Below are 27,996 nucleotides of genomic sequence, written 5' to 3'. Positions count from 1 at the left end.
ATTAGAGGGAAAATGTCATTTCTTTACCCTAAAATGCCTAGGAGAATATAAGAATTAGTGTTTTTGTCTACAAAAATTGGGAACTTTTGGAATAGAGAACTGTTGTTAATTTATTAATCAAAATCCTTACCAATTAGAAAGGTAACAGAAAAAACAAAAACACACAAAAACAAACACAAAAAACCTCTTACAAAGTTAAACGGGACAGAAAAACAGTGAGAAAAAATATTAGTGAAGTGATTACTAATATAAAGTCTAGAATGGTAATATTTGTTAGATTTACTAAATGGAAAAACTCAGTACCTTTGTTTTTGTTTCAAGATTTTAATAAATGACATAGTCATTTATGGCTATAAATTTGAAGAGTAAAAATATAACATTAAAAAAGTACATATCAACTCCAAAATATCTCAGAATATATACTGAATATGTTATGTTCACATAAATAAGATTATATCATTATGTCTTTTTAATATACTAGGAAATGTTCAGCAGAGCTAAACATTTTTAAAATGGAGTCCCAGCCAGTTACTTAAAAGAGAAGTTAGTTTTGATTATTTCTTTGATAAAATGATGTTCTTGAAGAATTTTATGACAATATAAATGTCTCATTGTGTATTCTACTGTATTTCTAAAAGAGACTACTCTGAAAGGCATTACATATTTTGTTTTGTAAAACTGTGATCTTCTTTAAGGAAAATACTACATAATGTCCACTAGAGAGCACTCTTGTAATCCATAATTTTTTTTTTTTTTTTTTTTTTTTTGCGGGGGGAACCATTTGACTATAATAAAATTTGACATGTTGGAAATTAAAATTATCTCAACAGAGAAACAAAAGAGAAAATAACTTTCTTTCAAATTAACAATATGGTAACCATATTTTTCAAAGTAGACCTAAAAGATCAATTTTATGAATTATTGACAGTATAAATTAGACTAAATATATCCTGTGTGAAAGAGTGATCTTGGAATGGAGACTGTTACAATGTGTTTTCATTTAGGCAGTACTTTTTACAGGCATTTGTTAATAGAAGCACATTTACTTAATTTATTTCAAAAGAGTTTTATCATTTGAAGCTTGCTAACAGATTTCCCTATCTCTTTAATCCAACATTTTAGCTTGATAATAACAGTGTTCTCAATACTGAGCCAAATTAAACAAAGTGCTAAAAATGAAAAATTAAGATTTTTTACTCATCATGATCTGGTAAAACTTATTTGTATTATTTGTAAAACTTATTTTACAAAACAAAATATCTTTCCAATTATCTGGGCCTCTCCCCAACTCCCTTCACAATTATCCTTCTCACCTTGTGATTTACAATCACTTTTTTCTTGGTCTTGGGCTATTTCCCTCTATAAGCAATGACTATACCATTTCTTTCCTGACCAATGAAGAAAAGCTATTCAATGGACTGCATTTTTCCAAAGATCCCAACAAGTGTAACATTTTCTGAAATCTATTATGGCAGCTAAGCAAGAAGCACTATCTTTAATTATATTCTTTATATTCCCAGAGTCCACTGAATTCCTATGAAGAAAAGTGTGTCATAGATACATTACTATGAACCACACCCTACTAGGTGCGGATATCTCATCTTTTGTTACACTTAGAAATTAAATTATTTAAGAGAATCTAAGTCTTTATCTTTTAAGTTTCACAGAAACTTTATTTCATTTCTAGCATTTTAAAATATAGGACTTATTATCTGTAAGACATAACCTATCTGATTGCTCATATTTTTTAAAAGATACTAACATACTGGGATTTCTCTTAAGTCCCTACTCAACAGAAATGTGGCTTTGAAATGCCTTACTTACAAGTCTCTTCATGCCAAGAAAAGTATATCTTCTGAATATATTTCTTAAAGATGAAAGTATATTACTCATCTATCATAAAATGAGCTCATAGCTTTTGTGCTATATACCACAAATCCATTAGTATGATTTATAAACCATTATACATAAAGACTCAAAAAGACAGCAAAGTTTCATTTTTTAAGTGCATAGCACCTTGCATAACGGGTACAAATGGAAAATCACATAGATCATATTTTATGTTGAAAACATCTTCCTTACGTCTGCATTCAAAAGATAATTACTCACATCTTGAACAATTAGTCTGTGTCTGACTATATTAAAAAATAGAAGAAATGTCCACCAGTTTAATAGTGCTTAGTCTTATTATAGAAAGTATGACTATTAAGCATATTTCTATTTGTAAACACTGTATGTGGGTTAAAGTCTTGACTACATTCCAAATGTACTTATCAACAGGAACAATGCTTTATTTCACAGTACGAATAAAAAATAACCTTCCATTCATATTCTCTCATGCTGTTTTTATATAATATAATTAATTGGATAGGTTGAAAATATGAGTGGATTGTTATTTGTCCCAGACATGAAATGGTTAAAAGTGAAATGTGTACCAGGGTTTTAATAGGGCTTAACAACAAAAAGCTTCAATCCTCCACTTTCACTAGATTTTGTTGCGGTGATTTTTGCCTTGCTTAGGGCCATCCATCTGTTAATACTGACTTGTAATACAGCTAAGCTCTTGTGCTTGTTCACTAGTACAGTTGATGTATGTGTGTTTGTGTGTCTCATGCAGACCCACAGGTACATAAACATTATAATTGCTAGACTATAAAAGAATGGCTAATATTATTAAAAATTGAGCAGTATCTTATGTAACTATTACATGTTATTTAAAGGAATTTCTTTTCTTAGAAAAGAAAATTCTAGTAAGTGTTTACAAGTAAATATTTTTAAACATAATTTTAGATGACAGACTTAATGGTCTAAATAATGTTCACCAAGTCTTCATTATTCTGCTCTAAGATAAAATTGATGAAAGAGGGCAAGCACATAGTCAGGATTAAAAATGTTCTGCACCATGACCAGTAGCAGTATTCTCTCTGGACCCAAGTGGCCTTGTTTTCAATAAAACCAGAGGAGGCTCCTTTCCCTGGAGTCCTGTTAGGCTGGGGCTGCTGTTGGAACTGTCATCTTCACACAAAAGCGAAAAGGGTTGGGTTTTACAAATGTGAAGCCTAATTGGGAGATCTTCATGGCTGTAACCTTGACATTTATTTAAGCTTCATCAACAAAATGGGAAATAACCGTACTAATTAACAGACCAGCATAAAATTACTATTTGTTGGGGGTGGATTGCAGATTCACAGTCTATTCCAAAAAATAAGCTAAATGATGGAGCGTAGGCTTAAAATAAGACACAATTAGGTGTTTATTCTTTTATACAACACCCAGATTAACTTTTTTAAACTTTAAAATACATTATTTGAATTCAAAGTATCATAATCCCATTTCCATCTTCTAAAAAACATGAAAATAAAGACTCTCATTGACAAGTCTAGCCAGAAACTTGAAATGTAAAGTTCTTTGTACAGCTGAGACCCACTTCTGAAAGGCATAATCAAATGACTGGGAATGGAAGAGTCAAGTCCATATTCTTCACTTAGGTAATTTTACTGACAATAAAATGACATACTCGAGGGTCTTATGAACTTATGAACAAGGGGTTTCTCAGAACAATAAGCTGTATGTTTCTTTTCAAATCATATACAGTCATCCATACTTACACTGAAGATGGATAATTTTAGGGGTCCCCACTAATTTAGTAACTAGAGGATTGTCACTGTCTCTGGACAATAACTATCAATAGAGAAGAAAGTCAGATGGTGTCATTGCTGTAAAAGACCTGGAGCTAAAGATATATGTATACGTATAAATGAATAGCTACCAATTATTGAATACCTATTATGTGGCAGATTTTTATATACATTATCTATAATACCTTCTGCATCCTAGGAAAATGACATGTGTTGCTATTACCGTTTTGCAAATGTAGAAAGTAAGGCTTAGGTGTGTTTTGTTTTGCTCAATGCTAAATGCTAGTATCGTTTTTAAAGTCAAGCTCTGTCTGTTTCTACACTCCATACCATTATTTGAAACTGCCCCTTCTCCACACGCACTTCACCCAACAGAAAGCAAGGACAGTAGTGGTTAGGTACTTAAGTTCTAGAGTTACTCTGTCTGCTTTTGAATTCCTACTCTGCTATTTATTAGCTGTAGAAATTTGGGAACATTTCTTAATCTCTCTGTTCCCCTGTTTCTAAATCTGAAAAATGGGAATAATTGTTCCTACTATGATTGGATTGTGGGAAGTTTTAAATTAATCGTGTAATATACACAAACATACACTGACAACCTCACTGACATCACTTCTGTCTTCCCCATGTTTTCCAAGGCTACACTAGTGCATTTTTATATCATTTCAACTCTATAAAAATACAGTTTGGAAAAATAGTAGTAAGAGCATGAAAATTATCTAGATCACCAAATCCCAAAAGTCTCTACAAAATCTTGCTTTTAGATATTAAATTCACCAAATGGCAAATTTTTAAAGAGAATTTGGTTATTGGAAGAATCAAATAAAGATGGGACCTAGTGCATGGCTCATTCTGATGCATAACTGAGAGGCCGCTGCTAACATGAGAAAGTGATACTACTCTTCAACTCAACGAGCCTCAGAGAGGTTGCGAAAGAGTGTAGTTTAAGTTTATTTCTGTTTGCAGCTGTTTTTATTTTTTAAGCTATTCAACAGTGAAGAAACTAAGCTGTCTTTGAAAGAGGTATTAATGAGCTTGAGCATTTCAAATAATAGAAACTGCACAGGAAAACCAAATAAAGGAAAGCAAATTTCTGTCTCCTAATAGAGAGATCCTTGCCTCTGCTAGGTACCTCGACCAGGATGTAAGCTCTTGGGGCAGTGAATTCATGTATGGATCTGTAACATCTATCCCTTTTCCTGGAATGATTATGCAATTCCTGAGCTTTGTGCATTATAAATCATACAGCTGTGCTTTTCTCTTCATTTGGGCTAAGGAAGGGAAAGGGCCTTAAGAGCTTCTTACCACACTTACTTTCTCTCTGCCTTAAATCTTACCTAATTTAAATACATTTTAATGTTTTATTCTATTATTCTTTGTAAAATATCAAATTATTTTGAAGATAGGTGAAATATAAATGAATAAACATTAGTGTCTCTGATGCACTTATTGGTATTTAAATTCTGCCTTTAACCACATCTATTTGTAGAAATACTTACATATTTAGTTAAAAATCTTAATATGTAATATTATCACACTGGGAGAGTTAGGGGTAGCAGAAATCACTGATTTGGTAATCATCATAAAACAATATGTTCATGGCTCTAGCATCAGTTTTCTGTCTCCTCCACAACATATTGGATCATATTTTGATTAAATCAACAGAACTGAATTATCTCCAAAAAGTGAACCAAGGAAGCTTCTGCAGTATCCTGCTACAAAGAAAAGGCAGTAGACTATGACTGATCCCTCTTGATTTCTTTGCCCAATGTGCAATAGTATATTCTTTTTTAAAAAGATTGTACATATTTGTGGGATACAGTATGTTGTTTCAATGCATGCATATATTGTACAATGATTCACTCAGGGTAGAAAGCATATTCATCACCTAAACTTTTATCTTTTCTTTGTAGTGATTACATTCCAGATCCTCTTTTCTAGCTATTTAGAAATACACAATACAATACTATTAGCTATAGTCAGCTTAGAACACCAGAACTTATTCTTCCTATCTACCTGTAACTTTATACCCATTAACCCGTCTCTTTCCCTCCCGCCGCCCCCAGCACCCCTTCCCTTCCCAGCTTCTGGTGATTATTATTCTACTTTCTACTTCTACACAATGGTGTATTCTTATTTCCAATTGTAGCTTTTTTTGTTTGTATAAGAGGCTCAACTCTCAAGTGAATTAAGGCAAATGCAACCCATTAGGGTATGCTGACCTTAAACTTATCAAGCTTCAGATTTGTGGCACAAAGATCTAGCCTCTATGTACTTAAAAATACAGATTTGTTTTGTTTTTTCCAAAGATTCAAAAATAGCATTACGAGGTAATCAGACATCTTATGAGATTATCACAGTCCTTTTAAAACCCCTTCTGTAAAACTGCTCCCCTGCTCCCCCTACTCACCCCTACTGCCCTCCCAGGGTCCTGGTAACATGGTGCTCTCCCCGCTTCCCTGGCTAGAGTTTACTGAACCGTGGACTAACGCCGGGCCCACGGGGGCTGATTACGTTCTTCCACAAGAAATTGGATTCTGGAATTGTTGCCCATTTCTAGCAACTGCTTCAAGTGAGGGCCTGCAAGATCTGTGTCGACAGCACAGAGAGGCAGAAAAAGCCAGTCTACGGAACGCACGGTAAACGTGCAGAGAGAAGAACACGCTCAGGTGCTGAGAGGAGGATGAAGTGCAGGAGGAAGAGGAAGAGGAAGGAGAGAAGGCTGAGAGGGAAGGAGAGGAGAGGGCGGTAGGGTGGGGAGAGGAACTGGAATTTTTCCCTGTTTTTTCCATTTCCTAGCTCCAATCCTACCCAAGGCCTCCACAGATTCATACATTTGGATGTCCTAAGGAAAGCTTGTATCCTTGTAACAGATGTCCTGATATTGTCTCGTTTCATTTGTGTGAGTTTGCTAACACTACGAAATTAAATAAACAATTGAAATCAAGGATTAGAAGACAATTCCAATTGCAATTTATCATGCTGTGCTTTATATATAAGCTGCTGGCTACAAACTGGCTATCATTTCAGAGCAATATAACTATCAACTCAAAGAAGTAAAATTAGTGTTGTAAGAGAGGACGGATTCTGGGAGTCTGGGGGAGAAAAAAATTTAAGGGTAGAAAGTAGAAAAAAAAAAAAAAAAGCCAGAGGGCCCAAAATTTAGCTGTTTCATAAGTATATATGTGAATCTAAAACTAAACAATCAAATTTTAACTATAAAATAAAGAAGCAAAACATTAAATTATAATAAATATTATTAGGTCACAAATGATTGAACATATGAACTATTAAAAATTTAGCTGTTAAAATACACACAGATACATACATCTATTTCTGTAATGAGACACATGTATAGGAAGAAACAGATATATAGGTGTACATGTTTCCTGAAACTAAGATATTTATCACTTGAAAAGTAAAGATTATTATTCAGACACTATCAACACCTGCATCATAATGCTAAATATGTTGGTTTAACAAATTCCTACATACCATAAGTAGAAAAATCATGTTAGAATTCTTAAAAGAATAAGCCCAACTTCTTTTAATTCTTGTTAGAGTCATCATTTCTGTCATGTCCACTTGAAAACCATAACATGCTAATTAATGAATGTAGATAACTGAATTAATGATCCTACAATAAATGACAGCCCTGAGGATTTAGTATAAGTATACAGTGAATGCAACCTATTATCCTATAGGGTTTTCTACAACCTACTACAATTTTCTCTATCAGAATGTGCAGTGTGAACACTACAGTTAATAATATTGTATTATATACTGGAAATCTGCTAAGAGAATAGATTTTAGGTGCTCCAATCACCAGAAAAAAAAGGGGGGGGGAGTAACTATGAGGTGATAAATATGTTAATTTGCTTATGTGTAATGATCATTTCATTAGATATATGTATAGCAAAACATCACATTGTACACCTTAAAAATATTCAAATAAAAAAAAAGAAATTGTGGCTCTAGGAATTAACAGAAAAACAAAAACAAAAATCAGTAATATATTTTATAATTAAATTACCATAGAAATACTATGCTGTGTTAAAGGAAAGGAATGTTTAAAAAATAAAAAAACTTTTTTGAGTTGTATCATGCAGTGTGATTAATATAGTTAATAATAGAGTATCGTACATTTCAAAATTGCTAAAACAGTAAATTTCAGATGTCCTCACCACAAAAAATGTTACATATTTGAGGTGATGGATATGTTAACTTACTTAATTATTCTACACTGTATGCATTAATTTTAACATCATTTTGTACCCCATAAATCTATACAATTACAAGGTCAACTTAAAATTTAAAAATAAATAAAATTAAAATATGATAATAGTTCTCTTAACTTAAAACTGACATTTTGAAAAGGTGTTCCTCCAATTTAAATGTTACGGCTTCAGAACAGACAGAAACTGACTATACTAGTGATGGGAGAAAAACCAGAAAAATCAGTAGCAAATCCATCATTAGTTTACAAATTAATAAATGTTCTTTAGTTAATGGCAATGGCCAGAAAAGGCTTCTATACTTGTGGAATAATTATTTTATTAAAGGGCTTATTTTAGGTCACACAATTAGCATTCTCTACCAATATACTGCAATCAAGCAACTTTAACATATAAAACTATCAGCTTCATAAATAAATCAGAAAGATTTATCTCCCCGTGAGGGCAGAGAATTTTTGTGACTTTCCTTCTACATATACCTGGTCCCTGGAAAAGTGCCTGGCACATAGTAGGTGTTGAATGATCAAATGAACAGGTGTTCTTTACAAAGGCCTAGGGTTTTAGGATAGTTTTACTGGCCCTTTCCCATTCTTAAAGACTGCTATGGTTTGAATGTTTATCCCCTCCAAACCTCATGTTAAAGTTTAATTGCCATTGTAATGGTATTAAGAGGTGAGACCTTTAAGAGGTGATTAGGCCTTGAGGACTCGACCCTCATGTGTGGGATTTGTGCTATTATAAAAGGGCAAGTTTGGTACCCTCTTGCTACCTCATGCCTTTTTGCTTTCTGCCATGGGATGACACAGCAGGAAGGCCTTTGCCAGAGCCAACACTTTGATCTTGGACTTCCCAACCTCCAGAACTGTGAGAAATAAATTTCTATTCTTTATAAATTACCCAGTCTCTGGTATTCTGTTATAGCAACACAAAACTGATGAAGACAAAGATACGTGGAAGCCCTATATGGCCATCTATACTCCTGCAGTGCCTGGATGTCCAGAAAAGCTACTTGAGCATTAGAGATAGGTTTCTGTCCCCTTTCGCCACTGACCAGTTATAAGACTTAAGGCAACTGATGTGACCATTCTAGCTATCAACTTTACCTGAAAATCTTGACAACTATAATAAATGAAGCTTTGAAGCTGCTTCCAGTTCTATAATTTTATAACTAAAATCCACTCAAAAAAAAAAAATTAAAGCTAGTTTTCTAAGGCCACTTAAAATATAATTTGATGTACAAATTTTGTTTGGTTAAAACCTTCAGAAAAAAACAAAAAAATAAATAAAAACTTCAGAAACATACTTATGATACAAAGTCAGAGACACTACAGCTATGATTCTGAACACTTTGCTTCTCAGGACAATATTTTAAGTACAATCAGAATATAAGCAGAAGCTTTAAATATTTATAAAAAATAAAATGTCTAACTTTAGAAAAAGACATACAGTTCACATGTTAATTTCTATGGACTATTTTAATGGTCTAATTTCTACATATGAGTTTCATTTTATTTTTATAGTAAAGGAAATCTGTGATTTCTTGTTCATCATCAAGCTAATTCAGACTCTATTGCAATCACATATTTAATTGTCTCTCCCCCTCCTTGCACCATGACTTAATAAAGTATATCGAGACTGATCTTTATAACATTTGATTCTCAATCCCCTTGTAGTCTGCCCGGATTCCACCTATTTCTCTCCTTGACCAATACCGCAGGCTTTCTTATCATAAAATAAAAAATTAATGGGTCCAAAATTGTTCCTAAAGAATCCACTGGAATTATATAATTTTAGAACATGGAGGCACAAAGGATAAATAACCTTACCTGGGCAAGCTTAAGCTTTTCCTGGTTTCCTCCCTTTTCATCATGTAATGTGTAAACTGGTGTATATTGTACAGAACCAGAACAAGTCCCATAATCTTCTTCACTTTCCTACACATGAAAGCATACAAGTAATTATCTTAAAGTACTCCTTTTATTACTAAAATTATTTATTAATAGACAATGTATCTAATACACATGTAAATAACAAAATAACTTTTCAGCTGTAAGTTTAAAAAATCTATTTCGGAAGAAAATGCATTTTTATATAATATGAATTAATAATTTCCAAAACAATCTCTGACTACTTTGAATTATTTGAACAACCATTATATGAAAATAGTTTGATCTCCATCACTACACTGGAAGTTTTAAATAGTATGTTCTCTCCAAAGGTAAAAATACAAAGCATAACAGTTGATAATAAAATCTGCAAAGATGTAAGGTGTAATCAAATCAAATACACATGTACATACACATAAATATTCATATACCTGCAATAGTCATACATGTAAATACAAATCCTCATACACAATCTTTTGTAAATTAAAAACAACTTCAATTTAAAGTAGCTACTATTAGAAAGAGCCTATAAAATGAAATGATGGCTTTCCTGGCTTAATTCACCAAAGACATCATTTTTAAAAAACTCTCAGATTAAAGCAAGAACTTCAATTGCAATATCAAGGCAATCAACTTCATGAAAACATACATCCTGTTAAAGCACCTTTGAAGATCTCCATAGTTCCGTGCTAAAATATGCAAATAATAAAGAGATTATTCAGTGGATGCATATAGAATGGCAGATAGTTGCCGGAGGGCTTGTTATGAAAAATACATTCTTGAACAAAGAGCTAAGCATATTTCAAAAGTCATTAAAAACATAAAATCTCATGTGATTTGTAAAGTATAAGCTTCAAACTAATACAAGAATCAAGGTAGAATAAAAAAAAGAATACGACGTACCTTGTGTCTTAGCTTCCTCTTCACTTCCTTTACTCCCAGCTTGGCATGGTTTTTTGCCTAGAAAATGATCATAAATGTGTCTGGATCAGCATGGTTCTCTTACATTCAGAGAATAAGTATACAAGACTACATGATGAAAATTGCTAATTATTCATATCATTTAGAGGCAAAAACGGATTATACTCTAAAACTCAATTTCAGGGATACCGTGCCACTTACTATTTTGGGTACTATTAGTTGGTAAAAGTATATTAGTTTCTATTTGTATATAAATATCATACAAAGGCTAATATTTAGCCTATTTTTCCTCCTAAACCATAAAGAACACAAAGGGAATCCACCAGATTACTAATGCCCAGATAAATTTGAAATTGTGACAAACTGGAGGAGAAGAGAAATCACATCACAGCAGCAAGTCACATGGGCAAATGTTTAAATTATAGGGAACTCAGGCAACTTGATAAAGCTTTATTATAGTGCTGTTATAGGCAGACACAAACTTTTATTAGTAGAGTCATCCTAATGGTATGGTTATTTCATACACAGTTTTTCTGGCAAAAATGAAAAGTCATTTAACAATTTAAAAGCCATCCTCATGTTTCACTGGGTATCTGGCGTTAGCATTTGAGTCTCTCAGGTCCTACTGTGATTCCTGCGGGGTATAACTTAAGTAAAGACAACTGGGCCTTTCATAAAAGCCTTAACTTTGTTCCACTGGAAATTCCCACTCGAAGTGGGCAGAGTAAAAAAAAAAAAAGGAAAGAAGAAATTCACGTTCAATTTGCGTTTCCTGCATCCACGACTGTGTACGGGGTGCTCAGCATGCATTGTTTCATCTGGGCATCACAACTCTGACATTAGAACTGTTATTATCACATTTTATAAATGAAGAAAGTGACTCAGGGAATAAGTTCACACAGACTGGATTCAAATCTAGGTCTGTTTAATTACAAAGAGGGGAAGAAGGAACTAAGGTTTTAAAAATACATCTATTCAATTTAAGCCTAATCAAAAAGAAGGCATTATCAGCCCCTTTCTAGAGACACAGGAACAGAGGCATGGGTTCAAGGCTCCACCTCCAAAGCCTCTGCTACTACTAAACCACCTGCTTTCCCAAGTTATTCCTAGGAAAAGTAAAGACACAGCTTTCCAAATTCCTTGAGGGGAAGGATCTTTCTCTCCAGTTAATATCGGTAGAACTCAGCATAGTATTCAAGGAATATCTTTAACTGAACTAAACAATTATTTCTGTATTATGAATTAGGCAAAATCACAACATATTACACACAGTAAGATAGAATCTGAAAAGCCAAATAACACTAAATTATATCCCATAGTTCTTTAGAATCAATCAAGCATTTTCACATTCATTATTTCATTTGAAAAGTCACTGAACTTATTTAAAAGGTGCCTTTATTAATCACCGTATTTCCATTGGGTAAAAATACATGATTTCCAAGAAAAAATGCTCTATTCCCATCTTTTAGAATTTGTATCCATCTCTGCTTTGCTCACATTTGGACTGCATTATAGTTCACCTAAATATTCTCTAATCCACCTGATCCCACTAATCTTGTCAGATGATCCTTGGTGTATAGAGCTGAATCTGGTGTCAGTCTCTTCCACAGTTCTGCAAGTCATGCACGGATCCATTTAACTGCATGCTGCAATGCCTCTCCTCCTTTGACCTTTTCCAGATTACCTGGCAGATGGGGTACAGATTCTCTCCACCCTTTTCAACTTGCCAAGTTGAAACTTAACAATACATAAATATTTTCTACAGAAATGCACCAAGCAAATGGCTTTAACAAATAATTTGAAATGTAAAGCCTTCACAAGAAAGATGACTTAGAAAATCTTTCAGCCAAATTAAACATGCATTTCACTTTGCTGTTATTCTTAGATTTATTGGAGAGTGTGTGTGTCATCTCTAGTTTTCTTTATGGCCCCTATCAGCATGAAAAAGCATAAGCATAGAAAGAACAGAAAAATTCTTCTAAGCATAGAAATAAGCACAGAAAAATTGTTATAAGTAATGGACAAAATCATTATTTACTTCAGGAGATAAAAATATTCAGTACTTATTCTATAATATGCTCCAAGCACAGGGCAAAGAGATAGGGATACCAATACAAAGGCAGGAACGGTGTCTCTGAATTTACATGTCTATCATCTAGGAAAATATTGTGTAATTTTTATCAATAGAATTCTTAAGTATCCAAAGAAAACTTACAAATTTATATGCTGTCCGTACAGCAGGAGTTGCTTTGGTCACTGCTGTATTGAATAGTGCACCTCCCTTCTGCAAAAGAAAAACAAAAACACATTTCTAAAACTTTTGGCCAAATTCTCCCCAAAACAAAGCATTATTAGTAGTATAGAAAAAGAGCTTTCTTTACTCACAGTTAAACAAAAACCTATAAAAATTATTTCATGTTTAATGTTTTCAAGTTTTTATATACAATAATAATTTCAAACAAAATGTAAACTTTCTACTCTGTTCTTTTATTTGGTGTAATACATCATTTAAAAATCATTTCATCTTTGAAGTTCAGACAGACTTGAACAATATACCCAGTGATATGCACATATTTAAAGCTTAATAAAAAAGAAATACAATATTTATCAATTGTTTTAATGTTGAGTAACAGTCTCAATGTGTCAAAGACAGTTTGTGGGTTTTTAAAAATTTTTTATTTTTTTTTATTGAAAAATAATTGATTAAACATATTTGTGGGATACAGAATTAAATATCAATACCTGGGCACAATGTGTGATTATCAAATCAGGAAAATCAGCATGTTCATCATTACAGAACATAATCATTCCCTGTGTCCACGAACCAACTTCTCACTCATCCCCTCCCCCTTTTCCCACCTCTCGTAACCACAGCTCTGCTCTCTCCTTCTGAAAGTTCGGTGCATTATTGTGACTGTTGTTTCCTTCTTTCCATCTCTCTTTTGTGGAAAAATCATATTAACAAAACTACATTACCAGAAATTGTAAAATTCCCATCAAATCCTACTACTCCACTTAAATCCTTGTTCTGGAATATAATATAAGGTGACAGTAAAATCTTGCTTTTCAAAACAAGCCGTTTATCTCTGGACAAAAACTTTCCATTTCATTTTAAAATTATCTTTATGAATATCAATAAATATAGGCATAAAATAAAAATATTTAAAATGTGAGAAAATACACAAACATTTCAAATGCTGCAAATAAACAGCATAAGCATAAAAGCATACTTTTATTGAACATTTCTCCATATATATTAGGGTGAAAGAAGAAGAAACTTTGAAGGCTTATTATTACCTTGACTGTGTGCACCCATTGCTGATATGACCTTGGGTTCCCTGGAAAATATAAAAATTACATGCCAGGCATATTTGATCAAAAATAAATACATAAGCCAAAATTCATCAAGAACTAGTATTTCCAGCATTTTAGTAGACAAACTGTCTTAATGTTGTAATGAAGCAATGGTGTAAGAGAAGCAATGGCATCATAAGAAGTAACAAATTGCTCTAATAATAAGGAACAGGGTAATTAGCACTTCTAGAAATAGACGATCACTTTTTCTTCATTCACATATAAAGCTAATACATTATTCTATCTTCTTTCATTCAATATTAGCTTCAGAGTGGGAAAACATAATCTCTCTTTTGAAATCCAAAATTTTTATGTTTTTTAAACTAATTTTTCAACGTTTTATGTCTATGTTGTTTTGTAAAAGTTTGCCTCTTTTACCCAATTGCATTCATTTTAAAACAATATTTCAATTGCATAGGGAAATTTTTAAAAGCTAGAAAATTTAGAAATGAAAAGAACCTTGAAGACAAAAAAAGATTCCTCTATGGTTGTTAAATATTAACACAAATTAAGAGCTAATTTTATTTTAACAGAATTAAACTGTAATTTTAGTTCTGAAAATATTCTCTAGTTGTAAATCTGCAAATTTGACAGATATTTCACAAGAAAATGTGAAGCAAATGCAGCTTTTATGCTGCAGAGCATCGTGATTATTGGAAAGCTCAAATGCTGACAAAACTATTTCTAATACAATATGGTAATAAATATATTTAGTTCCAAATACGATAAATAATTTAGTCAATATGATGATATAAGAAGACAAAAAGATACACACACATGCAACTAATCTAAACTAATCTTTCATATCAAATGATTTCAGTTAGATTTTAACTAACTTCTTGCTTGTTTAAATGTTTAAATATTCCCTGAATAACAAGAGTGAAAAGTCACTATAAAAAACAAAGTCCCAGTAGCTACTCAGACACTGTGCTGTACAACGAACTCCTAAAACAAATAGTGCTCTCCTTTTGTTTGTGGTTGTAGCTTTTTAAAAAGTGTATCGCCTTGCTATTACAAAATAGAGGCAGAATGATCTCGGCCCAAGAATTTCTTTCCAGCTTCCCTAATCAACATCAGGCCAAAAGTGACCAGCTCTGGACTCACTCCTATACTTACAATCTTTCTCTAACTTTAAAGAAATATCAAGCAACAACTCTTACTCTGAAAAACATCTCTTACTACTCAGCACTGTATTGCACCTTTTCAGGAGGAAGAAACACAGAGGAAAATACTATCTTGTGAAATGACTAGAGCAAAATGTATCTAAAATAACCCATGTAAAAAAAAATTGCACTGTTTAAAAGGTATGCGTTTCAGGCGGTATTTGGCTTGACCAAATTTTCAAAATTATATTTCCCTTGTAAAATAATGAAAAAGTCTAAGTTATTCTATCAATTTATTTCTCAACGAGATCTTATGAACAGCAAAATAAAATGTATATCTTCATTCAACCAGATTGCTCATAAACTTTTACTTCTCTATTAAGAGTTCTCATCAGTTCATTGCTTTTTAACTTCTCTATTAAAAATGGTTCAGTGGAAATCACATATTTAAGACTAAGATTTTACTCATAGTATTCTGAAAAGTGTTGTATTTGAATTATGTTCCCAAAATACAGTTAGGAAAGCAAAAACGAGAAACATCAACAATATTATAACAATTTAGCATTCTGTAACTCTTGTCAATCCAGAAAAAAAAAAAAAATGTTTTCACTTCTAAACCACAAGGAAAAAAACTATCATAAAACTTCAGAGCAATTATAAAAAGAGTAGTGTCTTGTTTAGAATTGTGAGGAATAAAAAGCTCATATTCAGCTCTTCACAGGTCACAAAATATGTTTACCTACATTACATTACTTGAACTGTATATTTCTGCTGTAAAATGAGCAAAGCAGGCAGTGCCACAGGCTCTACAGTTCAGTGAGAAGGAAGGGGGCTTTGGAGCCCAGTGAACCTTCGCAGTGCAGGCCCGCTCCATCCTTGTGGACGATGTGGTTTGGGACTAGGTCCTCACCCTGGCTGAGCTTCGGATTCCTCATTCATCAAATAAGCATAATTGCCACTGCCCTTCAGGATTATTGTGAGGATGAAAGATACACGATGCTTACTACGGTACCTAGCACATTGGACAAACACCATAAATGACAAAGCTAGCAAGTGAGAAAGAATAAGAATCTAGGTATTTTAATTCTTGGTTTATTATTCCTTCAACTCCGAAATACTACCTCTAATACTGCTAAATAAAATATGATAAATCTTGAGTTACACAGAGGTAAGTTACCGCCATATCACTTCTAAAGCGATTACATTAGAAAGGGAGAGGGGCTGCCCAAAGCTAATACCCTGAAAAGAAAGTTAATAGTAAGAATCATCAGTAATAATGTAGTATAAGGGTAAACAGGAATTCCCTAAGAATAAGTACATTGCTTAAGATAATAGAGAAATGTGATACAATTTAGGTAGATTCCTGTTTTAAAAAAAAAAAAAAATTTAAGCTAATTGTCTCTTTAAATTTTAGTGCTTTTATGATTCAAGGTTATATTTCCACAAAAGTTATGGAACAAGCACATAATCCTTTGGTGATGTTAAGAAAAAAAAAGGCTGTTTTTTTTCTTAAACAGTTCATTTGAATGCCAAAAAATCCCTCAGATTCCTTCTTTTACAATCACTGGATTATGGTCATAACAAGCGTTATTGAGGAAATAATTAACATTGTTCTTGTTAATTAAACAACTGATTTTCTCATACTCAAGGACGAAATATCTTTATTTCTCACTTGGGCAAAAGATTTTGCCTTCAAATGTATTTGTTTAAATTGCAGTCATTTGTAGTTATTTATCGAAATAAAGTAAACTGTTCTAAATTGCTCAATGAGGCCAGAAAAAATACTATTATAACTTATAATTTCCTACTACCCTTCTTCAAATTCTTTTGATGCCACAGTCAATAAAAAGAAGTAGAAATAAATAAAAGACTGATTGGATTATATCAGAGAACTAATGAAGAAACAAATGCTGTTAACGGAGAGTAACCACACACTCCTGTATAAAATCAATATGAAAATATTTCTCCTTTTTAAAGTTTAGATATTTTGATGTGAATTTAAGAACTAGTTGTATTTTAAATGAAACAATATATTTTTAAAAATATGTCCTTAACTACTCAATATTCCTGTGCTGCTTTTTCACAGATCAACATTTGTTTTTACCTAATTGCATCCTTTGTTCTATTAATGTCCTCTTTTATTACCTTTGAGTCTCCATGAATATGCTTCTCTTTACACATGTTCTGCAAGGGCCTCATGAAAGGAAGCAGGTGTAACATAGATTTCCTTAACAGGCATGACTATGGGAACTCACAAGACAGAAAATGTTTTTTGGAAATCTGCATGTATTCACAGATTCTTCAACCATAGTTCTAGATTCAAACGTGGATCTAGATGTTCTTATGATTTTCCTACACTGCACATTTTTACTCAGAGCTACGATAATTATAAAGCTCCACTATACTCATATTTATTTTATCACAACCATGGGCATTAGCAACAAAAACAGTGTATAAACTACCACTGCAATGATGTATAAAGAGGAGAAAATAGATGCATCTCTAAAATTTCTTAATTATTTTTGCTTAAGGAAACAATTTTTTCTTCAGGTTTTATTAATGTTGATTTCATCTACAGTGATCTTTCTGGTGGCTTTATGCGTAAAAAATCTTCAAGAGATATTCAGAAGAGACAGGAATTCTGCTTTTCTCCAATCAGGGTAGGGAAGGCTTGCCACTACTTGCTACTACTCTTGTTTACTGAATGTTTTCTTGTTACAAAGATCTCTTATTATAAAGAATATATTATAGCTATTAAAGCAAGAGCTTTGAAGCCAGGTAGAACATGTTGAGTTCAGATTCCGGCCCCTACTAGCTATGCGATCTTGAACAAATTATTAAGCTGAGTATTCCCATAAAAATGCGATGATCAAAGTGCCTCATAGGGTATTGTGAGGATTAAATGAGATATTTGTAGAGCTCTTGGGAGAGTTTCTGAAACATATTAGTGCTCAATAAATATGAACACTTACTATAATTATTACTATTACTATGAGAGAAAAGACAAAGTTAAACCAGTTTATGTCTTTGAAGAACGGGTCAATATCATGACATAGACATATCCTTCAGAAGTGTAGTCTAGATGACAAATGTTTGAAGTTGTCCACTAAGAACTGTTTTTTGAAATACGCACACATACGTACCTTACATAGATATATACCTTCTAATTAGTAATTAGGAGAACATTACTAACTTTTGTTAGATTATTCATCTTTTTATTTCAAATCCTAAAGAATTTTGCTTTATTTTTTCTAAAAATAATCTCTATGTATCTCTAAAATAACCCAAAATACAATAATTAAAAAATAACAACTGACAGTCAAGCATACTTTTTAAAGGTCCTTTCTTGCTGTACTCATTGAAATTATGATTTCTTGAACTAGGCTTTCCTTTTAGATAAATATTGGCTCCCTCAAATTAAAATAAGAGTTCAAACCTTTTTCATTTTAATAAAGAGCACCAAAGCAGTTGGCATTAAGTTGTACTGAAAATGCAGAAGTCTCTAAGTCAGATGCTAACTACTGATCATATTTCCCTATTCTTTGTTAAACAATAAGACCTTTAGTAAAAAATTTCAGTGATCCTCTCCCACAAGAAAAGCCATCTACTTCTACTCTATTACTGAGGTATCCGGACCAATGGTTAAGACAACAGAATTTAACTGTATAAAAGAATCATAGTTCTACCCCATTACTGTCACAAGATGTCATCTTCAATTCTATAAAAGCTACTAGCCCCACGGGTCATAAAGATAATGAGACAGCAGTTATGTAAATACTGAATAGATGCCTCAAGCAATTTGTCCATGAGCTGACAATATTTTGCTTGTCTGAGTTGAAAAGTAAAAAAGTGTTATTTTAACACAAAAGTTCCAGTGAAGCTAAATTTTTACCCATGAGCTGAGGAAAGCAAGGAGCTGAATGATTCCACATTCAGCTTACTTGCTGAGTCAAGTAAACTTTCTCCCCAAGCTACATGTTATCAATGAAATGCTGTACTTACATCAGATAAAGGTCTACAACTGCTAAGTTCATTTGTACCTCTTTTCATGAACAAATTATCTCAATGGTTTCTATATTTTTATGGTGCAAAACTAAATCTTATTTAAAAATAAAATAAAATTTTGTCAAATTTATAGATGATTACTTATTACTTTCTGTCTTCTCATGTTTTATTTCTCAACTATTATTCACACATAAACTAAAAACTTTTTTCTCAAACCTACAAAGGGATAGAAAAAAATTACTACTGTACCAGGTCAAAAATGAACACACCAAAATATAAAGGGCAAGGATTTGTGTTGATTTAGTTCACTCATTATCTAGAACAATGCCTAGTATACAGCAAGCACTCAGCAAATACTGGCTGCAAGAATGAACAGGACATTTCAAGGACTCAAACAAAATTCTCTGTAATTCAGGACTATATACTGGAACAACTGTGCCTAAAGTATCAGTTCGTAAATTATTAATTGTCTAGATAGTTATAACATTATTTGAATATATACCTTTGAAGGATTAATCATATTTATAAAATGGTAAACTGAAAACTTTCCTAATGCTGCAGTGATCTGCACAGTAAAAAAGGCAAAGACTTCTGTACGATAATACATTAACTTTAAAATGTAGAAGGAGTTCAAACATTTCTTTTTGGATTATATTACAATCTACTATTTCAATCATAATCTCAGTTCTTAAATTTGTACTCAGGCATAGTCATCACTAGTAGCTTTCTAGCAGAGAATACTAGTATTCATAAAGAAAGACTGGAAAACATAAATTGATTGGATTTCTGTGTTATTTATTTCCAGTAATATTAAGAGATTATCCAAGCCAACAGCTACCAATTCATGAGATCATCTTGACGTGAATAACAAATATCAGGCAAAATAAATTAATACCATAGCTCTTATAAGATGAAAAAAATGTATTTAAGTCATTATATATTTAGGAGAAAATAGTAGGTAATGAAGTAATTTATATCAAACACAAGTGTAAAAATCAAGATAACAGTTATTCAGAAAATGGATAATCATACTGAAACTAGTCTTTACCTCCACAAAAGCCACCTGAAGTGATCTCTTCTTCAAATACATCAGAGAAACCTCTTCCTGCATTTAGTTTTGCCAATCGACCATCAATAAACTGAAATTAAAAAGTGTCAAATTTTAATTTAATTTTTCATTTATTTCATAAGATCAAATTTTACTTACATCAAAAATATTGATAGCAGACTCTCATATAAGTTACACATATATATGGTGTATACACACACACACACACACACACACACACACACACACACACACACACACACAAGCACGACAAGAAAATTCTCCAACTGTGGAAAGAGCAGGTATTCAGCAAGCAGGAGCTAATTAGTTAAATCATAAATGTTCAGCATAGGCCCTAACTTTATGAACAAGAAATAGCAAAGTGCAATAGTAAAGATTACAGGCTCTAGATATTTGATCCACGCACAACCTCTGCAGAGGGGTTTGCACAAAGGCACTGCTGCCCTGCCCGGTCATTTGCCCATGGAGATGTGTCCTCCTTCACCAGGCCTCAGTTTTTCCAATACCTGTCTCATGGAATTGCTGTAAACATTAAATTAGATCAACCTAAGTAATGTGCTCAGCATAGTCTCTGACACAGTAAGTACCCAAGAAATGTGAGACACTACTATTTTGAAGATTAATATTAACTTCGTCCAATAAAATAAAAGACTCCCTATCTAAACCATTAACTCCTAAAACATAATAGAGCACCAGGTAATTCTAATCATTTGATGATTAAAAAAAATACAAAATGTCCACTTTCATTCTGAAATTAATTAATCCTGACCATAAATTTTAAATTTACACAGTAAAAAATTAACTGAATTAGAATAAAGTAGCTTGACTTTTTAAAAAAAATCTCACACTCTGCCCTCATTTTCTATTTGAATGGTTAACAGACAAAACTGAGAGGAGTTGTGTAGGAAAATACATTATTCCTTAGGCAGCAATTTAAGATAATTAGTAGCAGTAAGTAATATCAGTTATACTATAAGACCGAGACAAAAATCTCTTACACACCAAAATTAAGAGAGAACGCTAAATGAATCAAATGAATCAACAGATTCCTGTACAAGATGTGGTTTAGGGGCTGGCCTGTTGGCTCACTTTGTTAGAGCCGGGTGCTGATAATACCATGGTCAAGGGTTCAGATCCCCGTACTAGCCAGCCCCCCCCCAAAAAAAAAGGAACACAAAAACTTGGTTTAACTACCATTTTATTACCATAGTGGTTAAGATGAGTTCACATAAACACATAAACAGAGCCTAAGAAAATAAAGACTTGGCTCTTTTAAAAATTTTTAGCAGGCCGAGCCTGTGGCACACTTGGGAGAGTGTGGCGCTCCCGCCACGGGTTTGGATCCTGTATAGGACTGGCCGGTGCACTCAATGGCTGAGGGCCGTCACGAAAAAGACAAAAAAAAATAAATAAATAAAAATTTTTAGCATATTCATTGTTACAAATCATACTTATTCTTTATTCCCCTTATCCAATCTCTCCCTCCCCCTTTCCCCTGCCCCCTCTAATGACCATAGACTTGTTCTCTCCACCTGATAGATTAACTGTTCCTCTGCTGGTTTGTGGCCTAGATGATCTGTCCAGTACTGAGACAGGTGTGATCAAGTCCTCCCCTATTATCATAAATCAGATGCTGCTTCTATTACTCTGGAGTGTGCTTTGTGGAGAGAGACGACCTCTTCTTTTTTTTGGTCTCTGCTGGTGCCTCTCCTTGTGTCAATGCAATTGACAGTCTGGCATTGTCATCTGTGTGATGGCTGTGACTTCTGCTACAGAGACCAGCTGCTTTTGCAGCAGCCGTGGCAATTGTAGTGGCTATGGTGGGCTGCCCACGTGGACATGGTGTTTCTGGTGTGCTCTTTACGTGGCTGTGGCTGGGTTCAGCTTCCCCCGGCTTCGGGCCTCAGGACCCCCGCTGGGCCCTGGTGCGTTGGCAGCAGCTTGCCTAGTTGCAAAGCGCTGGGGCCTTGTCAGGGTCCTGAAGCCTGGAACGGGGGGAAGCTAAACCCAGCTGCAACGAGGCAAGTTGGCTTTTTTCTTAGAGCATGAGTTGCTCTCACAAAACTTAGGACTCTTTGAGGATAGGGACCATAAATTACCCATTTTTATATCCTCACTATGCTTGGTATGCAGAAGACTTCCTGTAGGATAAATGAACAAAAAGCTTGGAGTATGAAAGGCCTGCGTCATAAACCTGCCACTTATTAGTTTTATTATCTCAGGCAACATGTCATCTCTGATACTCTGTTTCCCCTTCTGTAAAATGGGAATAATAATAAATATCTTATGGGGTTTTGTAAGAGCTAATTAAAATAATATGAAGTGCCTATGTTCTAGACACAGAATAAATGCTGAATAATAAAGTTCACTTTTCCCACTACCACCACTTTCTTCAACTCTAATTTTGTGAACTTCCTGAAGGAAGGATCACTGTCTTTCTCAGGTCTTCAATACCTGGCAAAATGCCTGATATAAAGTTTGAACTGAATAAACGTTGCAGAAAGACTGAAGTATACTGAAACTGAGAGTAAAGGTCATGTACTTTTAACTGGTTTTAAAGTTAAATAACTATAATGTATAGAATCAACTCATTTCATTCTATCTTGTGATCAAAGCTAGTAACATAATGCTGGTGTCTTTGCTTTATATAATAAATAGTTAATTTCAAAATAAGGCAGTTTAAAATGCATACCAAATATGACTTGCACACGTTTCAGCACAGCATTATAAATCAAATTAAAGTGATCTAATTTGATGGACTAAGTATCATTTAAAAAAATAAGGTGAAAGCAAAATGATAAATTTAAAGTAATACATTACTGAAAGTAGAACAAACTAAGACACCCTTTTAAAGGACTTAATTTGCTCTATAAGATTAAGACTACAAGACTTTTTAAAAGGTTTCCATTTTTGTGTTTACTAGAAATAATCCATCCATTTTAGAAAATGAGTGGAACAGTTCAAGTCTAAAAAGAGATAAATCCCAAAACTATTTACTGATTATGCGTTTTCGAGCATGATTAACTACTTTGTGCTACTAAACTAGTGATTTGAGCCGGGAGAAATTAATCACTTGGTAAAATACCACGTGTTATCACTGACTTTACAAACAATCCTGTCAGTGACAATCAGACACTTACCAATGTACACACTGAATGAAGATGTTAGCTCTTAAAATAAAAGATTGATTTTGTGCACATACACACATACATTATTTATGTCTACACAAAAATATAAACACCCAGTAATACACAGAAGAGTGGTAACGCTGAGTGTAACAGTCCCCCAAACTCCTTTTTCTATTTTTGATTCAATATGAGCTTTTTTCCTCCAAGTAGAGTTGGTTCTTTAGGTAATTAGAAGACATTAGGTTTGAAAAAATTAGTTATTGCAAGTAATGACAAGTAACATTGTTGATAACAATGAAAGTAGTATAGATATAACATAAAATTAGGTTGCAAGTACAGTTTTAAGGGAATTTAAGAATTTGCTTTAAGATGATGCTTTTCACATAAATCTTATCATTTTACTTTTTATTCCAACAGAAAAAATTAAAATCTAGAACTAGACATGCTAAATAATCACACAAAAACATAAATAACATAGTTGGAAATCTTACAAAAATTCATAGGTATAATTCCGTAGTGTAGATTTCATAATTTTATTATAAAGTGTAAATAGATAAAATTGACTCTTTATTGTCTGTCTCCCTCTCATTAAAAATAAAGCTTTACAAAGCCAAAAATTATTTTCTGCTTTGTTCTCTGATGTATTCCACCCAGAACACTACCTATACAATAGTCAAAAATTAGAATATATGTAAGTCTCAAGATGAATAAGAATACATATAATTATCGAGATCAGTGACATTATTCCCTATATATCATCAACAATTGCAAGAAGAACTAGATTTTGTTCATCCTTATGACATGATCTTAAAGTAATTTAACAGGTTTACAAGATGTTTTCAAGCAACAAAATTGCTTCCTGCTCCTCTTTTCGATATTGATATCACTAAAGGTCTTTTAAAAGCATTTTAAACTTCCAATAGCTGTCTTAATAAGAAATTGAATCAATTTAAAGTAATTACCTGTTGCTTTAAATTCATTTCAGTAAAGCAATATTGTTACATGACAATGAACATTCGCCATTTAAACTGATTTTTACCATAAAATTAAATATAAAATGAATGTTTAAAAATACAATACAATAAATATGTTCTAAATCAGATTCATAGATTAAGCTAGAATACATTGGCCTGTAGGCTGGTAAGAATACAACTTTCCTCTACAAGAGATAAATTGTATATACTTTTCACAGTTCTTTAATTATTCACCAGACAGTGCATTTCCAGCATTTAATCTAAAAATCCAAACAAGTTATGCTACTACCAGTGTGCCAATACCTTTTGTGGTCTAGACATGTGTTATATAAATATTTAATTATAGTCAATCTATCATAACTCTAAGGATGACAGTAATTGAATTTCAGAATTCTAATACCATTTGTAAAGAAATATTTGATTTAAACCAAAAACAGCTTGTAAAAAAGATTGTGCTGGGGAGATGGGGTCAGTGGTGCAATTCTTTACTAAGCTGGGAAGAGGCAAGATGGAGTGTGGTTTGTTGTGCTAACATGGCAGTCCTGTCAGTGAAGCAAAGCTGCAGGGACACTAGAAACAAATCTACACACCCAGATCTTTCCTCAACCTAGAGGAAAAATTACCATATCTCAAAAATTTATCTCATATTAGAAACTCTTCTTGGGTACAATGATAACTAATGTAATAAAATTAGTATTGAGAGCTAGAGAAAAATACAGTTGTGATTTTTTAATGAATCAGAAGTCTTTAGCAATTTAAAGAAAAATTTTAAATACAGTAAAAAATTTGCTTTTAAAATGTATTAATTTTCTTATGAATCTTTAAAATCTGCCTTTCTTATAATGCTTTGGGCTAAAAATTTAACAAGCAGTCTAATTTAAATATTTCTTCTTATAAATGCTCAGTAAATCTTGACAGATTAGGGAAAACCACACTTAAGTGTTATAATAAATTAAATCAACAGATATTTATAGACACCTGCTAAATGCAAGGCACTCATTTAGTAGCTATATATATTAACACAAACTGCTATAACAAGTGGGGAATAAGGTAGGTCAGTTTAGAGCTCAAAGCAAGAAAATTAAGTATGTGAAAGAATAGGTGAAAGAATAGAAATAGTTACTTTTATGCCATTTCAAAGATTAGGTAATCAGATGACTGTAAGGTTCAATATACTAAATTAGATTACCATGATATAAGGAACAGAAAACATTTTGAAGAGTATAAAGAGCCCATTTCATGCAACTTATCATTAGAACTAATAACTTAAAATAACAATAGGACAACAATACTATCTTCAAGAATGTATCAATTACAAAACATTAAATAATTTACTGAAGAATTTAGTTTGCTGAAATTTATGATCACCGGGCCAAAGAATCAATGAATTCCATCATTCGATAAATATTTACTGAATGCTTTCTATATCCCAGGCACTTTTCTAGATGCCTAAAATACAGGAACAAATGAAACAGGCAAAAATCCAAGTCTCCACGATGCTTAAACTTCTAGTGGGGCAAGGAAAGGGAGTTACAGCATAAAATAAGAAACATAAATTATGTAGTATGTTAGAAGATGATGAGTGTCAGGGAATAAAATAGACTTGTACAAGGGAGGTGGTGGAGTGTGGGGCAAGACACTTTCAATTTTAAATAGTGTGGTCACGGTAGGTCTCATGAAGATGACATTTGAGCCAAGACTTGAAAGCAGTGAAGAGGTTTAACTGGAAAAGAGGATTCCAGGCACAGGGAATAGCCAGAGTAAACAATTGCACTGAAGTGGGAACAGGCATGCACTCAGTAGGCCAGTACGAGGCTCCAAGTGTCTGGAGTAAATCCAACCAACCATAGCGATTATTCTTACTCTAAATTCATAATCTCCAACGTCAAACAGAATTGGAATAATGCCAAACAATTCTATTTTTTCCCTAGGCCATTCAATCTCCCCCTCTATTTCATGATTTCATATCTTCTCTCCTTAAATGTCCAACCACCTCCCCTTTTTTCTCTGGTGATGACCTTGCTTCTTAATTTCACTGAAAAAGAACAAAACTGAAGCAATGAAAAGAGAAGTTCTGTAAGCTCTAAGTGCCACATTTACCTGCCTCCTCCATCTGTCACAGACTCTGCCTTCTCTCCTGTTATAAATGAATTGTCTGTGCTCCTCACAAATACTAACTTCTCCAACCATTTCCTCCTCTCTCCTGAATATAGTTTTCTTTCTCTATGAGACCTTCCCAGCAGCCCACAAACGTGTTATTTCTTCTCTTGACCCCATTTACTTCTCTATGTCCGTCTCTGTTCTTTACTGTAAAACTCAAAAGAACTGGCTGTACTTTTGCCTCCATGTCCTCTCCCCCGTGCTTCAGTCGCAATCTCTACTTCACCACTTCAGCAAAACTGCTTTTGCTGAGGTCATCATACATCCATGTTACTAAGCCCAGTGGGAAGTTCCAAGTCCTTACTTTAACTAACCTATCATGAGCATCTAACAGTATGAACCCCTCCCTCCTTGGTACTTTTTATTTACTTGGATGCTAAAATAAAGCACTCTCCCGATGCTTGTCCTACCTCACTGGTCACCCACTCTTTCTTGGCTTCCTTTGCTACGTCCCAGTTGCTGGGCCTCTTGTCATTTCTATTTATATTCACCCCTTTGGTAGTCTCACCTGCTCTCCAGTCTAATGGCTCTAAGAACTATCTATATACTGATTATTCCCAAATTTATATCTCTAGTCCAATTTTCTCCTCTACCTCGTTTATCCATGTGCCTAATCAATATCCTACTTGAATGTCTAATAAACATCATGAACTTAACATGTCTGAAACTGAACTATTTCTTCTTGCCAAAATCTCTTCTGCCCATAATCTTCCTCATCTCAAGGAAATGAAAACTACATCCTACCAGTTTCTCAGATGACCCATGACGCCTCTTTCTCTCACACTTTATATTAAATCCTGCAGATATCCATTGAGCTTATCTTCAAAATAGATCCATAATCTTGGCCGGCCCCGTGGCGCACTGGAGAGAGTGCAGCGCTTGGGAGCACAGCGGCGCTCCCGCCATGGGTTCGGATCCTATATAGGGATGGGCCGGTGCGTGCGGGCGACACCACGCCAAGGGTTGCGATCCCCTTACCGGTCACAAAAAGACAAAAAAAAAAAAAAAAAAAAAACAGATCCATAATCTGAACAGGTCTCATTATATCTTTCATGAACCAGTTCCAAACTGTCATCAACTTCTCACCTGCATTACAACAGCAGCCTTGTAAATCTTCTCCCTGCTCTGGCCACCCAGCAGGAAACTGCTCAGGTACCACATTCTCTGTGAAATCTACACCGAATATACTATTTTAAATTGCAATCTCACCCTCACCTCTGGTAGTCTCCACTTCCCTTTATCATCCTGTTCTCTTTTCTTTTCCGTAATACTTATCACCTTTGAACATCTACATAACTTATTTATTAAATTTATTGTCTGTCTCCCTCCCACTAGAAATGAAAGCTTCCCAAAGGCAGAAATTCTTCTGTGCTTTGTCCTCTGATGTATCCCACCCAGAACAAAACCTAGTATACAGTAGCTATTCAAATTGTACTGTTGAATGAGGGAATGAATAAAGAATACTTAGGTAAGTGTTTTCAAAATTCTACCCGTTTATTTTTTTTAACGGTATTTCATTAGTA

General features: G+C 33.5%; 1 protein-coding gene across 5 annotated transcripts in view; it reads right to left on the bottom strand.

Annotated features, from left to right (window-relative positions):
- Window positions 1–27,996, bottom strand: part of DENND1B (DENN domain containing 1B) — a 256,636-nt gene that overhangs the window by 22,138 nt on the left and 206,502 nt on the right. For all 5 annotated transcript variants that reach the window (XR_010024876.1, XM_063114157.1, XM_063114160.1 and 2 more), the window contains 5 exons: window positions 20,191–20,281; window positions 13,978–14,018; window positions 12,896–12,964; window positions 10,663–10,719; window positions 9,700–9,807 (listed from right to left, as the gene is read on the bottom strand). Coding sequence is in view for 4 of the 5 variants with exons in the window: in XM_063114157.1 (XP_062970227.1) it covers window positions 9,700–9,807; window positions 10,663–10,719; window positions 12,896–12,964; window positions 13,978–14,018; window positions 20,191–20,281 (366 nt within the window). In the remaining variant the exon portion in view is untranslated. The remainder of the gene's footprint in view (window positions 1–9,699; window positions 9,808–10,662; window positions 10,720–12,895; window positions 12,965–13,977; window positions 14,019–20,190; window positions 20,282–27,996) is intronic.

Source organism: Cynocephalus volans, chromosome 11, assembly GCF_027409185.1.
Source record: "Cynocephalus volans isolate mCynVol1 chromosome 11, mCynVol1.pri, whole genome shotgun sequence".
Classification (NCBI taxonomy): domain Eukaryota; kingdom Metazoa; phylum Chordata; class Mammalia; order Dermoptera; family Cynocephalidae; genus Cynocephalus; species Cynocephalus volans.
The sequence above is the reverse complement of the archived record's forward strand: the minus strand, read 5'-3'. Positions and strand labels throughout refer to the sequence as shown.